We start from the raw sequence: 17,898 nt of genomic DNA on the forward strand, positions 1-17,898 counted from the left end.
TAATAATACTGTCCATTTCCTGTGCTGCAAAATTACTATAAGATCCATAATTCATGTGCATGCTGGCTTCTATCCATCAAGTTAAGAATGTTTCATGTATCTATGAAATATTTTTTAACATTTGCAGATGCTATAGTGAACAAAATATGAAACTGCTTTTTTTTAAATAGTCTCAGTAACTTTTTCTTCAATGGTAGTACTTCTGACAATCATTTGTTTCAATGCCTATTTCCCTTGTTCCCTGTGTGCAAGTCAGGGCCAGCTTTTTCTTCTTTATATATTCTATATTTATCACAGGGCTTCATACTCAGTGAACTTCCAGTAACATTCACAGTTAATGGGAGCATTTATTAGAATTTTCCTGACTGGAAAGCATAATCTAAAGGAGGGAGAGTCACATAGGAGGAAGAGGGCTTAGGTATAAATTCACATACCCTCCAAACTCAAATACCCTTTCCAAACTCAAGGACAGAGCAGGAAACAAAAATAGGAAAGGAAGGAGATAAAAGAGAAAGATAAATTTAAGGTATGATGTTCTCTAATCCTCTTTCCTCTTCTGGCATCCTATTGAAAGAGAAATCTCAATGACTGAGCAGAAGGACAATCAGAGACAAAACCCAAGACTTACAATACAATTCAGATGATTTATAGAAACATTACACTTTCTTTATTTTACTGTATAAGTTGACATCCCTCCCAAATCACCATCGGCTGGTTAGCAAGAGACAAAACTTAATGGTTTGATCTAGTTTAAACTTAACCCAATCTGACAATCTGAATATACTTTTAAGAAGTATTCAGTCCCTATAGGCTGAAGCAGTGCTTGATCACTCAGAGAGCTCTCCCTTCCCTGCTTCTCTCTCCAGAGTTTGGTGAAGAGTGGCTTGTGCAAATCCCTAGCTTTGAGAAGCACCTCTAGCCTTCTTTATATGGTGTAGCAGCGCCATCTAGTGGTCTCTAGAGCTCTGTTTCACTCGCAAGTCAGTATGGAGTTTAAACGTTTGACAGAAATAGTACTCCTGGAGTTGGGTATTTAGCTCAGTGGTTTTGGCTCCTACCTCGCAAGTGCAAGGTCCCGAGTTCAGTCCCCAGTACCAAAAAACAAACAATGCTCCTGCGGTTCTCTTGGCTCCAGAACCCATGAGTTTATTGCTACATCCTCTATTCTGCCAATTGAGTCAACTCATTCTGGCATGATAACCTATTGCAGCCCACTGGGTTTCAATTCAGCAACCACAACACACAAAACTTTGGCATTTTTGTGCAGTTAAACGCCAGGGCCATCCTCTACCTGAACACGATGTGCTGTAATTCTGTGACTGAATACTAAATCTGATACCTGGAAGTTCCTTTGGGGATGTCAAAAGCCTAATATTCCTAGGTCTTTTTTATCTTTTTTATTTTCCCCTCATTAAGTTTATTGGTACATTTTAGGTATAAAATACATTTACATACAGCATTGGGATCTTGTACCATTACATGAGTATCTTGGTTCTTATTTTTTTTCCCCTTCCCCTGCCCTCGCTTCATCCCCTCCACCCTTCCCTATTTGCAAAGATTTTGTTTCCATTCTTTTCCTTTTCTCTTATATTTTCTTTTCCCTTCTTTCCTTTCCCCTACCCCTCCCACTTCCCCTGCTCCTGTAGACCTTTACTTCCTATTACAAAATATCAATTATACATTTTTGAAATTAAAACATCAAGATTTAGAGGACATTACCACAGATTATACAGAATTTAAAAGGATATCAAAAGCATATTACAAAAATCTGTTTTGAAATAAATTTGACAACTTCTAAGAAATTCCTTGGAAGACAAATTAATGAAACTAACTCTGGAGGAAATACAAAATTTAAATAGCACATATTAAAGAAAGTATATTACTAGCTTGAAAACCTACCTATATGACAACAGCAGGCTCATATACATTTTAACTGATGAATTATATCAAACATTTAAAGCAGAAAAAAAAAGGAACACTTCTCCCCTCATTTTAGGAAATCAACATTGTGCTAATCCTAAAACTGGATAAAGATAATAGAAGAAAAAAGTATGAACACATAGAAATTTGTGTAACAAAACAAACTATTAGAAGTCAGATCTGGCAGGATGTAGAAAGTGGTTTTGTTATAGGGATGGCAGTGTTGGTTCAGCATTGGAAGATCCACCCCCAAAAGTCATCATTTTAACATAGGAAAGGAAAAAGCCATATGATCCTGTCACTAGTTGGAGAAAAAGTATTGGACTAAATTCCACAGCTGTTCATGCTAAAAGCTATCAGAAGACTAGAAGTAGAACAGAACCTTCTCAACAGATTAAAGACATGTACTCCATACTTCCAGAAAGAATGCCTGATATGAATGGAGAAGATACAATACTTTCTCCTTAAGGTGAGGAACAAGGGTAGATATGCTTACTCTTCATCTGTCCATTAAACTTTGAAACCTAGGCCTAAACCAAAATAGTCTGGCAATAAAATGACACAATTAGGATAGGATTGGCAAGGTAGAAGCAAAATCTTTATATGTAGATGAAATGATCATCCACAGAGAAAATATTATGAAATCTCTAAGAGCCCCTAGAACTTGTATTTGAATTTAGCAGGATGAGAAAACACAAGGTATATATAAAAATTCAGGTCTATGTATACTTGCTATAAATGAAGAATTGGATATTGAAATTTAAAAGTTATGTAGGAGTACAAAGGACCTAGAAAAGTAAAAAGAAAAAGAGAAAAAAAACAGTGTTGGAAGACGTTTAGTACCTAATTTTAAAACTTCTTCTAAAGCTACAGTAATCAAGGCAGTGTTGGTGTAAGGAAAGACATATAGATCATTGGAATAAAACAGAGAATCGAGAAATACAGCCACACATATATGGTCCACTGAGTTTTGAAAGATTATTTAACATTAACATTTTATAGAATATAAACTCAATTCAAGAGCCAAGGAAAAGACAGTGTTTTCAGCAAATGGCACTAGAACACCTGGCATCTGTATATAAAAAATTAACCTCAACCCTTTATTTCCATACATAAAAATAACTTGAAAGGATCTATGAACCTAAATATGAAAGACTAAAACTATAAAACTCCAAGAAGAAATTATAAGGGAAAATGTTTATGAATTTAGGGTAGGCAAGAACTTCCTAGGAATCAAAAAACATGATGTATAAAAGAAAAAAACTGATAAATGAGATTCCATCAAAATTTAGAACTTTAAATGACATCATTAAAATGAAAAGTAGTCCTTAAACAGACCATATTTACAATGCATATAACCTATGACCAGAATATATAAAGAATTCTTACAGCTTATTAATAGACAACCCAATTAAAAAGTAGACACAAGAAGATGATAAATAGCCAATACAGCACAAGGAAAGATGTGCAACCCTAGAATCAGAAAAATACTAATCAGTACAATAACAAGATTGAATTATACACTCATTAGGGAGATGAAGTTAAGTTTTAAAAGCCTTGTCACGACTTTTTCTTTTTGTTGGATTCTCCCCCTTTGCATTTAATTTGTCACACCCAATGGATTCATTCTGCTGCGCTTCCTGAGGTTGTGATCCTCATTGTCTTTTCCTAGGATACTGTCTAAAATTTTCTGGAGTGCTGGTTTGGTATTCGCAAAGTTCCTAAGGTGCTCTTTATCATGAAAGTATCTTATTTCTCCATCAATTTTGAAAGATAGTTTTGCAGGGTACATCAGTCTGGGTTGGAGGCTGTTTTCCTTTAGGGCTTGAGATACATCACTCCAAGTTCTTCTTGCCTTGAGGGTTTGCATTGAGAAGTCTGCTGTGATTCTGATAGGCTTTCCTTTGTATGTGATGTTTCTTTTCCCTCACTGCTTGTAGAATTTTGTTCTTCTGTTGGGTTTCTGGAATCCTAACTATTATATGCCTATATATAGATTTCTTTTGATCAAGGCTAGCTGGAGTCCTATATGCCTCACTTATCTGTATGTCAAGTTCTTTTCCCCTGCTTGGGAAGTTTTCTGCCATCACTTCTGTGAAGAGTTTTTTATGTCACCTGCATCTCTCCTCTTTCTTCATTGACTCCAATCAGTCTTATGTTATTCTTCTTTGCATTGTCTAGCAGCTGCTGGATTGATTTCTCGTGTTCCTTTACAATTTTAAAGCAATTTTTCTTTTCCTGGTCACTAAATGCAATCTTATCTTCTATATCTGAAATTCTGTCCTCACATTGGTTCATTCTGCTGCACAGACTTTTGATAGAGTTTTTAATCTCCTGGAAATTGTTTGCATCTGTTTTATGGATTCCATTTGTTCCCTATGTTGGGATTCCATCATGTTCCTCAGATCCTCTATTTTTTTATCTGTGTCCTCTCTAGATTCATTAATCTTGTCTTGCACCATGAGCACAATCTTTGCTGTTATCTGCGAAATTATTTCTGACTTCATTTTTCCCAGATCCTCTTTTGTTGCCAGTTCAGGGAATCCAGGTGGTTGAGTATCAGACTGTTCCATCTTGTTTTCCTTTGGGGTTGCTGTAGGTGATCCAGAAGTCTGTTTTTGAGGCTTGTTTATGTGTCTTCTCATTTCCCGGGGTGGGGGGTGCTTCTGGTGCCTGTGTGGCTCACTTTCTCTGCCCTAGGAGCATGGAATGGCAGCGGGAGAGCCTCCTCCCACGTGCTGGGACTGGCTCACCTTCTCTGCCCTAGGAGCATGGAATGGTGGGGGGAGGAGCCTCCTCCCGGGTGCTGGGACTGGCTCTCCTAGGTCTTTTTTAAAGAATTCTTAGCTCTTTTCAGAAAAATGAATGCCTCAGATGGACTAAAGAGAAGCTCTAATCATGCAATTTTCATCCACATCCTCATCTTCAACTTGTTATATCTGATATCTATCCTCTGATCACTTCAACTCCAGGCCTTTGGAAGTTTTAAGTTTTAAAGATTAGAGGGAGGGTGACTAGAAGAAAACTGGCCATTGCTTATGATACCATCTTGAAGTCTCATGGAAACACACTGACTTGTAAAATTCCTTCATCCTAATTAAGAGTCTGGCCATTTTGGAAGTTTGACCATTTATCCAATACACTTTCATAAAGTATCTATTATGTGCAATATATTCTGATGCATAGTGTGTAACTCACTATTATAGTTTTCTCTTCATATGGTACAAACTACAACTTGGTGGATTAAAATAACAGATTTATCTTCTAGTTCTGAAGGCTATAATTAGGTCTTATGGAGCTAAAAACAAGACTTTGGTAGGATTTTGTTCCTTTGGGAGGCCCTGAAAGAAATTCCTTTCCTTGCCTTTTCCAGTTTCTACAAACTGCCTGGATTCTTAGACTCATGCCTCCCCTCTTCCATCTTCAACACCACCAAAGGCCAGTCAAGTTTTTCTTATGCTGCATCACCTTCTGATCCTACTGCCTCCCTCTTATAAAGACCTTTGTGATCTTACTGGGCCCACCCAGATAATCCAGGATAATCTCCCCATTTCAAAATCCTTATTTTGATGACATCTGCAAAGTTATTTTGCCAAATTACATAAACATATTCACAGGTTCTGGTGATTAGGACATGGACAAGTTTGAGGGACCTTTATCAGTACCACACTCAAAGACAGAATAACCCTCAGTAAATCAGAAAGCTATAGAAGATATGATTTTTTTATCTGAAATATCATAGTTATACTAGAAATAACAAATTGTATGTGTACAGCTCAATGTATTTGTCACAAATACAATCCACCAATCACCATCCAGGTCATTGTAGAACATTACCAACATTCCAGAAATACCCCTCACACCCTCTTTCTAATCACTATAACCCTTTTTTACCAGAGATTACATTTGGGTGAAGGCTACTGGAATGATAGAGTATGTATGTTTTGTGCCTACTTCATTGAGTGTATTTGTGACATCTATTTATGTTACTACCTGGACACTGTATCAGTTCATCTAAATTGTTATATAATATTTCATGATATGAACATATCATTTATCCATTACACTACTGTTGAAACATTTGGGTTGTTTCTACCTTGGGGATGTTTTAAATAATGTTGCTAAAAACTTGCTTGGATTTGCTTTTGGGGCACTTATATACATATTTCCATCAGGTATATATTAGCAATAGAATTACTAGGTCAGAGTATATACATAACTTCAACTTCAATAAAGAATACCAGTTTTTAGAGTGTCTGAATTAATTACACCCTTAGCAACAACGTATGAGTTCTAGTTCTTATATCATCAAAATTTGGTTTTATTGATTTTAATTTTAGCCAATCTGGAGTATATAATATATATACTGTCAAAGTAGTTTTGATATACATATTCATTACTTATAATAAAATTGTACATTTTTCATGCTTTCTTGTTTGGATATTCACTTTTAGAAAGTGCCTACTCGATTCTTTCATACACTTTTGTGCTGATTTTACAGGAGTTATTGGCATATTTTTTGTAAGCTTTTTGTTACCAAAATACATATATAAAATTAAATTACATGTCAACTGATTACATGTCAACATGTCCACAATGATTCAGTTCTCATTTTTATTAGTATATAACAGAGCACAACAAAATATTTTACAAGTCAAGTTTGTGATCAAGGGTTTGTTTGTTTGTTTTTTCAGAATGTGGAAATGAACTAGGGCCTTTGCATTGAGCTACATCCCCATCCCTTTTTCTGTTGTTTTTTCTGAGACAAGTTCTTGAACTTGCAATCCTCCTATCTCAGCCTCCCAGAGTGCTGGGATTACAGATAGACAAGTACTACCACGACTTGCTGATGAGTAATCCTTAAACATAAAAAGGAAACATTTCACAGAAAAATACATCTAAAGATAAGGACAGGTCAGATTTTTTAATTAATTCATTTATTCTTAAGTGAATATAATATCCAATGATAAAATAAGACTGGGTTCAGTAGAAATTAACAGCAAAAAGAAAAGTTGGTGGGCCACTTGGAAGTGTAGGGTTTTAAAAGGGTACTTATTGTTGTTGAAGGCACTATTTATAGTAGAAGTAATATCTTCAAGTAAAGCTAATCTGAGACTCCCATCTACATAGCAGGAATGAAAAAAATGACCTGAGAATTAGCTGAAGAGTGGCAAGTAAAAGACTTTTAGCCAAAGGTTAATTTTTTTAAAGAGTATATATTTACAATATCAAAACCTTGTTCAAAAGCTAATGAAACAACTTTATACTACAAAAATTTTACCTCAATAAAGCTATTTAAAAGGGGAAGGCATAAAACATTTCTCTTATGAGCTGAATAATGTTGATGATTAATTTACCTCCAATACATGTAGTCATTGTTTTTTATCTTATATGTAACATTAAAGTGTTGGAAAAAACATAAAATTTTCTTCTCCTAATTCCTGAAATTATATGAAATATGCAACTGACACCTATGTAAATAAAAATATTCATTAAGTTTTTTCTCATTACTGAAATTAATAAGAATGCAAAGACACAAAAGACAAAAGATTAAGCTACATTAGATAGATGATAAATAAAAGTTCATTATGTTGCCATGAATTTGTCATATGGATAAAATTAGCATCATCTCCAACATTTCTTACCAATAACTTCTATGATTTTCTCAACAATATTTTCCTTTAGGAACAATACATTTGTTTGTTTTAACAATTATTGAGAGTTAAATGAAGTCATTAAACAAATATTATTATTCTTATTACAATATAGCTGACTTCAGTAAATTCCATCATGAGCCAAAAATAACATTTTAAAGGTGCCATTTCACCCTTAATACCACCCATGTTTATAGCAGCATAGTTTGTAATAGCTAAATCTTGGAAAACAACCCAAATGCTCATAAACCAAGAATGGATTAAAAAAAAGATGTGGGTTTTTTTATACAATGGAGTACTACTCAGCCATAAAGAAAAACCTGAGACATTTATGGCTAAGTGGATGCAACTTGAGACTATACTCTTAAGTGAAATAAACAGGCACATGTGTAAATATCACATTGTCTCTCTGAAGTGAGAAACTGAAAGGGCAAATGAGGACAAAAATGTATAATAGATAATATGAAATAAGAAGAAACTGTTCAAAGGGAAAGTGAAACTGTGAAGGGGATGGGGGGAAAGGGGAAAAAAACAAGAAAAACAATAGAAACAAAGATTCTGTAAATGGAGGGAGGGGTTGAAAGGAAGGGAGGTGATTGGGAGAAAAAGAATCAAGATATACCATGTATAGGTACAAATTCCCTTTGATGAATATGATTGCTATGTATATCTAAATTGTACTGATAAAGTTAATTTTTAAAAAAGAATTAAGATGTTTTACGTATATGTATCAACTCGCCATGATGAATGTAATCATTATGTACTGCAAACACATACTAATGTTTTTTGAAGATAGCTTTCTTAAATTATAAGATATATGAATGCAGAGGCTTAGTATGTTTTGTTGTTGTTGTTGCTTATGCTGGATATTTTGTTTGCCTCCCCAGATACATACTCCATCCTTCTCTGTCCTGTTCTGTCCCCAAAGGTAGGCTCCATTGCCCTCTTGTCTCTGGATAGCTCCTAGCTTCCAGCAAAAGATGAAAAAGAGAAAAGACAGCACTTATTAATTCCTCCAGGCTCCTTCCTGCACTTCCTACCTTCTCCGTACATTGCTCCCACCATACATGCAGCTACCCTGCCTACCTTCCCTTTCCCAAGGAGCAGTTCCTACTGTTCAGGCCTAAAGGTAGTAATGGCACCGATATTGCTAGTTTGATGTCCTGCACTACTTGGGGGGGGGGGGCATACATACAGCCCATATTTTATATACTTTATGCCATATGTCTCCTGTTAGGACTGTGAATATATTCAATAAATATTTGTTGAGTAAATTACCACCTCTTCTAAGTCATCATCTTTTTATTTACACTACCCCCAAGAGCTTCTTAAATGGTTTCCTTGACTTTACTCTTACTTCTTCTACCTATTTTCCACAAGCTCAGTTAAAGAGATCTATTTAAAAAGCAAATCTGATCATATCATTCCTCTACTCAAAAGACTACAGTGACTTCCTACTGCCTTTTAAGACAAAGTCCAATACTGTTTATATGCTTTACATGGTCAGGCACAATGTGATCCATACAGCGCTCCAAACTTGACTTAACATTCTCCATTTCCCATTCACTCCTTTTTCTGTGATCACAGTGAATTTTTCTCTAGTCCAGAAATACCCCCATGTTCTTTTTTTTCTGGATCTTCAACATTTAGAACACCTCTGCCCTACTTTTTCATCTAGCTAACTCCTATATTATTCTCAGGTTCCAGCTTATACATCACTTCCTCAATGAAGCCTTCCCTGACGTAAGTTAAATTAAATTTCCTCCATTACATATTTCCACAAAAACTCATAGTGTTCCTAAGCATGTAAAATAACTCTAGATAGCTACATAATGTTTAATTTCTCATTAGATTATATATCTCAAAAGATAGTTACCCATTTAATCCCCAATAGCTAGTCCATTACTTGATGCATAATTAAATTTTAACATATATTTAAAAGAACCTAGGGGTTGGGGTGGAGGTACAGACTTGATACTCATTACTGAGCTACACTTGAATTTAAATGTAGTTCTTCTCTTTCCAGGAACAGAATTTCTCTTAATTTTTTTCACATGTATCTTCCTCAGTCCCCTCACCTGCACAACAGCTCAGGTGTTTTTCACCTGGAGGTCACAGACACCCAAAGGGTCAATGAATAAAGTTCTGAAGATCAGTAAACTTTGAGAGGAAAAGAAAATGCCTTTATATTCACTGATCTGTTACTGAAATGTAACATTTTCTTCAAATTGCATTCTGGCAGCATATCACAACAGTATTAGTAAAATAATCCTTTACAGTAGAAATTAGTTATTTTTGTAGCACTTTACAGTTGTTATGAATACCTCAAAGTACTACTCATGTTTACTACTTTGAAAAACTATAGTGATTATTAAACCTACCAATAGGTCTTGTTATTTAGCATATTATCAAAACAGTGCATATCACTGATGCCACAAATTTGGAAATGTTTAAAAAGTATTTTGATAGCAATACAATTACTTTCCTTATGCTTTATTTTATTCACTTAAAAACATTCTCGGTAGAATAGAATTTGTCAGTCTTGGTCAAAAGGCACCAAAAAGGTCAAAAATGTTTGGACTGGGTGACCAGCAAGGCTCCTTCCAATGGATCTATTTTATAGCTACGTCTCCTCTGATGTGCCTACTGTCAGGCTTTTTATTCAGCTCAAAGTTTAATAAAATAGGGAAGTACAGGATAAAGAACCAATATCCAGTAGGGAAGAAATATGTCAGCTAGGATGAGAGAAAGAACTCAAAGGAAAAACAAAATAGTTCATTTACAAATAGTACAGCCAGTGTCATCTCTAAGTTCAGGCTTATATGAAAGAGAAGAGATCTGAAGAGATCTTTTAAATAACATAGACCCAACAGTAAAAGGTCAGAGAAAAAAGAATGTTCACCACAGAGACAAAATTAGTAAAATATCTGATGAAAGCTAACATGTTCCCACCAAATAATAAATTATCAATAACTATCTATCAAATGAAAGAGAAAGAAGAGAATAATTGTTCTAAATAAACATGTAATTATCAATGACACAGACAAAAAAAAAATCCAAGTTTTCTTTTCCAAGTTCTTTTTCGTTTTGTTTTTACAAACTTGCATTGGAAAACTTAGAAAGCAGAGTCCTAAGCTTGAGGGTGGAGTCAAGGGCAAAGAAGATGAAACACATGAGTCAGAGTTCCTCTCTGACCTTGAAGGACCTTTGAATTTCAGCAACAGGCAGTTCAAATCAATAATAATACAAGGAAATAAAGCAGGGAGGGGAAAGAACACCACATGGAAAAAGTTAGCCAAGTTGGAAACAGCCAGTAACCACTTCCAGAGAGAAACATAGCATAAAGGGTGTGATTCTATCCAAATTCTGTACCCCTGTGTAGCCCTGAACACCTTGAATTTAGTTGCATATGAAAAGGAGCATATTTTTCTAAATTCAATTCCTTTCATGATTGCTTCTTTCCATTTGGGGTATGTTCTGATTTGTTATTATCCTCGATATCCTAATGAGTAAATGTGGAAAAACTTTTTTTGGTACCAGGGATCGAACTCAGGACCTTGTGCTTTTGAGGCATGCAGCAGCACCACTGAGCTAAATCCCCGGCCCTGGAAAAACTCATTTTAACTGGGCCTAATATGATCACTGTTCCATCCATCCAATACTAGAAACAGGCCATGTGTTTGTCCAATCTTAAAGCAGATTCGGGGAACGGTTAGGACCCTGACTTGGGTGGGAAGTATGCTCACGCACACACACACACACACACACACACACAGAGCAAGAAAAGTCAGTCCATGTGATAAGACTAGACATGCAATGTTCTAGTGCAGGGACAGAACCAGAAGTTGCCTTGAAGTTGAATTAACAAGTGCTTCCCACCATTATGACTGAATCCCTGATTAGGCACTTGCAAGGTTACCTGTAATGGCTCCAAGAAGGCTGCTGAGGTAGATTAGGGCTGGGGCAAACTGGATAACCAATTGGGGGAAATGTGTCAAAGGTCATAAACCCCCATGGCTAGCAAGTTAAGTGAGATGTTTCCTAAAAAGAGCCGACACGCACAGAACATGGGACCCAAAGTGATGTCATGCTGTCAACTTCTGAGCACTGTTGATCTATCAGAAAAATGCTATTTTCAATCCTTTATTTGTTCACAGGACCAATCAGAAAATGCTGTTCTCAATCCTTCACTTACATGTGGACACAATCAATCAAAAGACACTGTTTCTGATCCTTCATCTACATCTACCAAGAGACCAAAGTGCTATTTTTGGTAGGACAGTTTACACCTGGCATGAGGCCAAGTGAGTTTTTGCTAAGACAGTTGTCCCAATGCCTTATCTGCATGAGATGGAGGTCAATCCAGGTATCTTGGATATTAAAAAGCCCTTTCACTTTAACCTCAGGGCTGCTGTGAACCTTTTCACCAGCACAGACCTGCTTTCAACCTCTACAGTATACTTCCACCTTCAGTAAATGTACACCATCGCTACCTTTTCTGTGTGTCTTATCCAATTCTTTGTTCAGGACATCAAGGACCTGGAAAGAAGTCCCACAGGAACCCCATCCAGTAACACTGCATCATGGAGGTTTCCATAGAACAGAATGCAGGCATTTAGAGGTTCTGTGCAGTGCTGTGGGCAGATCCCATCCCTTTCTCCCAGCAGAAGATACAGACCCAAAAAAAAATTTCTAAAGGCTGGGATCTTTCTTCTTCAGCCGCCTACCAAAACACTACCTGAAACCACTTTCCTCACTCCTCTCAGATTGACCAACACTTCGTTAGGGGCTCAATCTGTGCTGTCATGACTTACTCCAAGTCCTAGATCACCCAGGAATATTCAGATTCACTCTGAGTACTATTCCTTGGGGACTCTGTTCACACTTGGAATCAGTGGGTAACAAGAGTTGACAGGTAAGAGCAGTCTTCCTTGAGCACAAAAATAAACAGGCAAGTTATCTATAAAGAATTTTAGGGCTAGGGATTTAGCTCAGTGGTTTCGCTGCCTGCTGCACAAGCGCAAGGACCTGAATTCGATCCCCAGTACCAAAAAAAAGAAAAAAAGAATTTTAAAGTAGTAACAAAACTACAAGTCAATTCATTTTCTATTATCATATGTACAATAATTCTAGACAATGTTAGTGATACAACAACCTTAGCAAAGAAATCTTTTGTAGGTCTAAATTATTACTATGATTACTGTATTATAATAATCATAATAATATGTATGTAGGCTTGAAATTATCTCCTAACAATACTTCATTCTACAAAAACATTATTTTGAAGAACTATCATTTACACAAACTCTGCCATACATACTACTGTTAACAATAAATTCATAAGAGTTGGTCATCTTTCAAGTTTACTTCATGTGTATTTCATGACTCCAACCCTTGGAGTACAATATATCCCTGCTTGTAAGCCAGTAGACTTAAATAATCTCAGTTGCACAGTGTTTTTTAAATAATCAGACACAATATCTGCAAATAAGGTTGATAACATACAAGAAAACATCAAGGTTTAAAATTGTCCTTTGAGTATCAGCCCACAGAAACTGTGGAGAAAGCCAGGAACTGCAGTAACAAAATATAAGGAAAATGACAAGAAAAATGAATCAAATTTTGAAGACTACTAGAAAAAACAAGAGATAATGATCTTATATTTCCAGAAAAATTCAAAAGGACAATGTTTGACATTTCAATTGTTTTCACCAAGAGGGCACATTTTTTAAACAATGATTCAAATAACGTCAACGTCCATTTTACAAAAGAAACCTTCATAAGGTTTTACCAACAGAAATTTATAAATTGTTTTCCGATGAAAATACCTCAGTAAAAATTTTCTACTGGGGCCACTGAGTTTCATATATTGAGGTTCATTTGTTTGTCACTCACCAGATCAAAGGAAGCCATTTATTTTGGTAAAAAGAAAATGGGATTAATTCAAAGCTATCTCTGAGGAGATGGAGGGGCCCATTTACCTCAAATCACCATCTCACCTGGGACCTGCTGGAGTCTCTTACAGCAAGGCACAGTGGGGAAGGGAATACAATGAGCCAATACACATATTCTGGCTGAACCATTCCTTCCTGGACCTGGACCTCTCCCTTCCAGCCTGAGGGAATGAAACCAGACTTGACCTCCTGGTCCCAGCATCTGCATAGTCTTCTGGGCTAAAAACTGGGGACAGCCATTTATATCACAGACCTGAGAAAGTTTGGAGAAGCCACTGTCTCTAAAGGAAAAAAAAAATCTAACTTTTAAAGTTCCATTTTGCAGTGCCAGTTACACAGAAAATTGAAAGCTGCAGGAATTGTTCCCAAAGAAAGGAGATAGGAGTGAAATTGTGAAATTTACTGTTTTTGTGATTTGTATAAATTTCCACCAACATATACACATGTATGTAAATTTCCTTATTTGTAAAACTGTTGCTTCATATGAAAGAAACTTTTTTTATTCTTTGGTCACTTAAAAGTAAAGATAGAGGCAGGCAGCGGCACCACTGAGCTAAATCCCCGGCCCAACCCTTGCCTGTTTTCTACGATCACCTTCTGAGGTCACAGCAGGTTAAGATTTAACTTATCTTTGGAGATGGAGCACTCAATTCAATCCATAACAAGAAGCAATTATGAGAATCACTGTAAACGTGCAGATGTTAAAGCTCTAAAACAATGACGATATTGATTAATACTTAGCACGTAAATACAGGAGCATGTTTTCCCGTTTTTCAAAAAGTACATTTATATAACTTGCCAGGCATGGTGGCATACGTCTGTAATCCCAGCACTTGGGAGGCTGAGTCAGGAGGATCCCCGCGAGTTCGAGGCCAAACTGAGCTGCACAGCTACAACCTGGCTCAAAAAAAAAATTTTAGTGTGACTAAAATACTGACCTTTTTTTTCTTTTAGTGCTAGAATTTTAAAGTGAAATTTTTACTTTCGTCAGTAAAACAAAATGTTTATTACCTGAGTTCCTTTTCTGAGCATTATTATTCATTTCACCATTACCACTAAAAACTTTAAAAACGTCGCTCCTGGGTGTCCCACACGTCATCTCGCCACTGCTCGGTGGCACCATCCCCGCAGGCGCCCCTCCTGCGCTCCTACTCACTTTCCCAGTAGGCTCCGCGGCGAGCGTACCACAGCCCTAAACGCCACAAGCCCGCCGACGCAGCACAAGAGAAACCCGCTGGCCTCCCGATGCCGGTAGAGGGCGCCAAGTTCCCTGGCCCGCAGTGAAGCGCTAGCGGTGCTCGAAGGCTCCCAGCTCGCTGCCTTTGCAAAATGTCAACACCCCTTCTCCGCCCTCCTCAGACTGCCAACAAGGCAGGCTCTCATACTCATGCGCAAACACGTCCACCACGCACCGAACTACAACGCATGCGTCTCGTGAAATCGCCTCCGCCGGGTCTTGCCTGAGAGTTTCCACTTCCGGCCCCAAGGGGCTGGAGGACTCTGCGAACATGCGGCTGTCAGTGGCGTCCGCCATTTCCCACGGCCGCGTATACCGCCGCCTGGGCCTTGGTCCCGAGTCCCGTATCCACCTGTTGAGAAACTTGCTCACCGGACTGGTGCGACACGAACGCATCGAGGCGTCATGGGCGCGTGTGGACGAGATGCGGGGCTACGCGGAGAAGGTGAGGAGCTGCAGGGCCTTGTGGGGGGCGGGACGGGCTGCGTTTAGGAACTGGGTGCCGCAGCACTGTGTTCTAAGCTGAGCCCACTCCTCTTGCGCCTTAGGTGAACGACAGTTTAGAGGTCAGGCCAGTTTCTAGGATTAGAAGCTTTGCTAGTGGAATGAAGGAATTGAGGTCCTGCTGTAGAAGATTAACACCAAGTTTTTTGCTCTGGTTGGATCCATTCGTTTTGTTTTGACCTCACAGCTCATCGACTATGGAAAATTGGGAGACACCAACGAACGAGCCATGCGAATGGCTGACTTCTGGCTCACCGTGAGTTCCCCTAGCCCTCCTCCCAAAGCGAACCCTCTGCTTCCTGTGAGATTTAAGCTAGGGCACTTACTGGTGGACTAGTGTTGTGAATTAAATAAGAATCATGTTTTATAATTGAATTCGATGTGCATATAAATCTGCACATTTATTACCTATAAGTGATCCTTCTTTGTAATTTTTACTATATTAGGGAGTGGGGCCTATCTACGTGGGTTTGGACCCTATCTTTTCCAGTGATTAAATGCTCCTGCAATTGTTCCTGACTCTGCTCTCTGCTGAATAATTCTTGTCCTGTAGGAGAAAGACTTGATCCCAAAGCTATTTAAAGTACTGGCCCCTCGGTACCAAGGTCAGAATGGGGGCTACACAAGGATGGTGCAGATTCCAAATCGGAGTGAACAGGATCGGGCAAAGATGGCAGTGATCGAATATAAAGGGAATTGCCTCCCACCTCTGCCTCTACCTCGAAAAGACAGCAACTTTACACTCCTAAACCAGCTGCTCCAGGGGCTTCGGCAGGACCTCCAAAAGAACCAAGAAAAAAGTCTCCACAGCTCCCATACAGTTCAAACACCAAGGATTTAACTGGAACTGGACTCTGGTTTTCTTCAGTCGCCATGATGACTGGCCTATGGAGTTCTTTGAATGTCTGAGAACTAGAGCTAAAGTTGTAAAATGAACAGTCTTAATGGGGCTCAGAACCTTCTGGGGAGCCAGATGTCCCTCTCTTTGCACAAAAGATAAAATTCCTTACCTTGAATATATGTAAAATGTTTTTTTTTAATTCCCTTAGGGTTTCTGGAAAAATGAGAACCATCTAAATGCTCAGTCTACCTAGGATAGTAAATTCATGGTTTATGTTTCTGGTTCTTAGATCTGGATTGTGTTTGGTTAGTGTAGTTGTTTTTCTTAGTACCAATTTAGATGGGGCATGATTCCTGTATCCCAGACTTGTTCCCTGACATGATTGTATTTTGATATCCAGCATAGGACTCAGCCTCTAGGATTTCTTGGAAAAAGACTGCTTCCTGCTGGGGGGGGGGGGGGATGAACATCTGGCAATAAAACTTGTTTAATCCATATCCAAGGCACCTTTGGGGGACACTGCAACCATTCCTCTGTTTCCAGGCTGGATCACACATTACCTTCATGTGCTCTCAACCTCTAGGTTTTAAAGGAGGACCTAAGAACTCTGATATACTACTACCTTGACTGAAAAAGTGGAGGTATCTGACAAAGGATGCTGGCCTTCCGGATGAGCTCCTTTCTCTTGGTATGGAGAGGGTTGTAGTGAGGGAAACATTAGAAAGTTCAACTTGCTGGGGATTTCCTGAAAATTTTTATTGTTGTCAAAATGGGCCTCCATGGGAACTTAAAAAAGGGAAATCCGGTTTCAGAATGGCTGAGCATGTGAAACACCAGGAGCTCTTTTTTTAATCCACTAATTATAGCAAATGAAGCCAGGCTTAGTCCAGCCAGGCTACCACTCCCTTAAGATTCAAGGACTAACTAGAGTGATAGTCACAAGAAGATCTGATGTTGTCACCCTTGGCCTGATCATGATATAACACAGCCTAATAGTTACCATGTTTCCAGTAGAGTGGGAAGAAGAGATTTTTGTCTCAGGCTGTACCTTAGTAAGGGTGAGGGTAGAACAGTCACTAGTCTAACAGACATGAGCTTTAGTGACAGAACTGTTACAGTGCTATTCTGCCACAACAGCCTTAGTCTGACACTCATCTCCATAGGGCTCATTCTCCCTTACTGTACTTGAATTTATCCTTCACAGTAGTATGAAAGAGCCTTACATTAAAGTTTGAGCACCATAGACACAAAAACTTTTGCACTAAATGTTTCTCTCAAAAAATTCACTACTCTTCCAGTCTTAACATGAATATTCACCCCAGCTAGATATCTGAGAATCATCCCTGATGCCTAAAGAAAACAGTTCCCTTAAAATTAAAAACGTATCTGTAAGTCTTGAGAACAGGTAAATTGTGGCTGGACTGCCATGACATTTCCTCTTAACCAAAATATATTTCATTTTGGGACTCTTCATGGTTCCCAAGGTATTTTTTTTTTCTTTTTTTAAGTATCTGCCAGTCCCCACATCATTTTAGGTACTGAGGATACCATATTTATCAAATATTTCCCATAAGTCAGGTCCTGCCATCAAAGAGTTAATAATGGGACACTACATCACCTTTAAAATTTGGGCCCAAATAAGACATTAATCCTGAAACATTCACTAAAGTCTCAAGGATAACAAGGGAAATGGTTAACAGTGTACCGAGAATTCTAACCTCACCTCAGTTGGTGGAATATGCCCTCAAGTCCATCTAGGCACCACTTAAGTAAATTCCAAAGCCAGCA

The 17,898-nt window shown here is 38.0% G+C and overlaps 1 protein-coding gene and 1 long non-coding RNA gene across 3 annotated transcripts in view; one reads left to right on the forward strand and one right to left on the reverse strand.

Annotated features, from left to right (window-relative positions):
* The window catches only part of LOC147828019 (uncharacterized), a 36,673-nt gene extending 21,924 nt beyond the window's left edge, over positions 1 to 14,749 (reverse strand). For both annotated transcript variants that reach the window (XR_015451463.1, XR_015451462.1), the window contains exons 1-2: positions 14,540 to 14,749; positions 14,328 to 14,425 (exon numbers count right to left, since the gene is read on the reverse strand). This is a non-coding gene — a long non-coding RNA (uncharacterized LOC147828019). The remainder of the gene's footprint in view (positions 1 to 14,327; positions 14,426 to 14,539) is intronic.
* An 87-nt stretch (positions 14,750 to 14,836) lies between these two features.
* Mrpl17 (mitochondrial ribosomal protein L17) lies at positions 14,837 to 16,285 on the forward strand. Its single transcript, XM_004863413.4, has 3 exons — positions 14,837 to 15,210; positions 15,457 to 15,525; positions 15,823 to 16,285. Exons 1-3 carry the CDS (start codon positions 15,037 to 15,039, stop codon positions 16,108 to 16,110), a joined length of 531 nt encoding a protein of 176 aa, XP_004863470.1. The 5' UTR covers positions 14,837 to 15,036; the 3' UTR covers positions 16,111 to 16,285.
* Positions 16,286 to 17,898: the final 1,613 nt, after the last annotated feature.

Source organism: Heterocephalus glaber, unplaced genomic scaffold (assembly GCF_053883595.1).
Source record: "Heterocephalus glaber isolate CG9 unplaced genomic scaffold, H.glaber_assembly_v1.0 deba00001428, whole genome shotgun sequence".
Lineage (NCBI taxonomy): Eukaryota > Metazoa > Chordata > Mammalia > Rodentia > Bathyergidae > Heterocephalus > Heterocephalus glaber.

Bases quoted from the DNA above. Each gene is read 5' to 3' on its own strand.
- Mrpl17 (XM_004863413.4), top strand. From the start codon at position 15,037: ATGCGGCTGTCAGTGGCGTCCGCCATTTCCCACGGCCGCGTATACCGC. The intron at 15,211-15,456 runs GTGAGGAGCTGC...TTGACCTCACAG, and splicing joins TGCGGGGCTACGCGGAGAAG to CTCATCGACTATGGAAAATT. The intron at 15,526-15,822 runs GTGAGTTCCCCT...CTTGTCCTGTAG, and splicing joins TGGCTGACTTCTGGCTCACC to GAGAAAGACTTGATCCCAAA.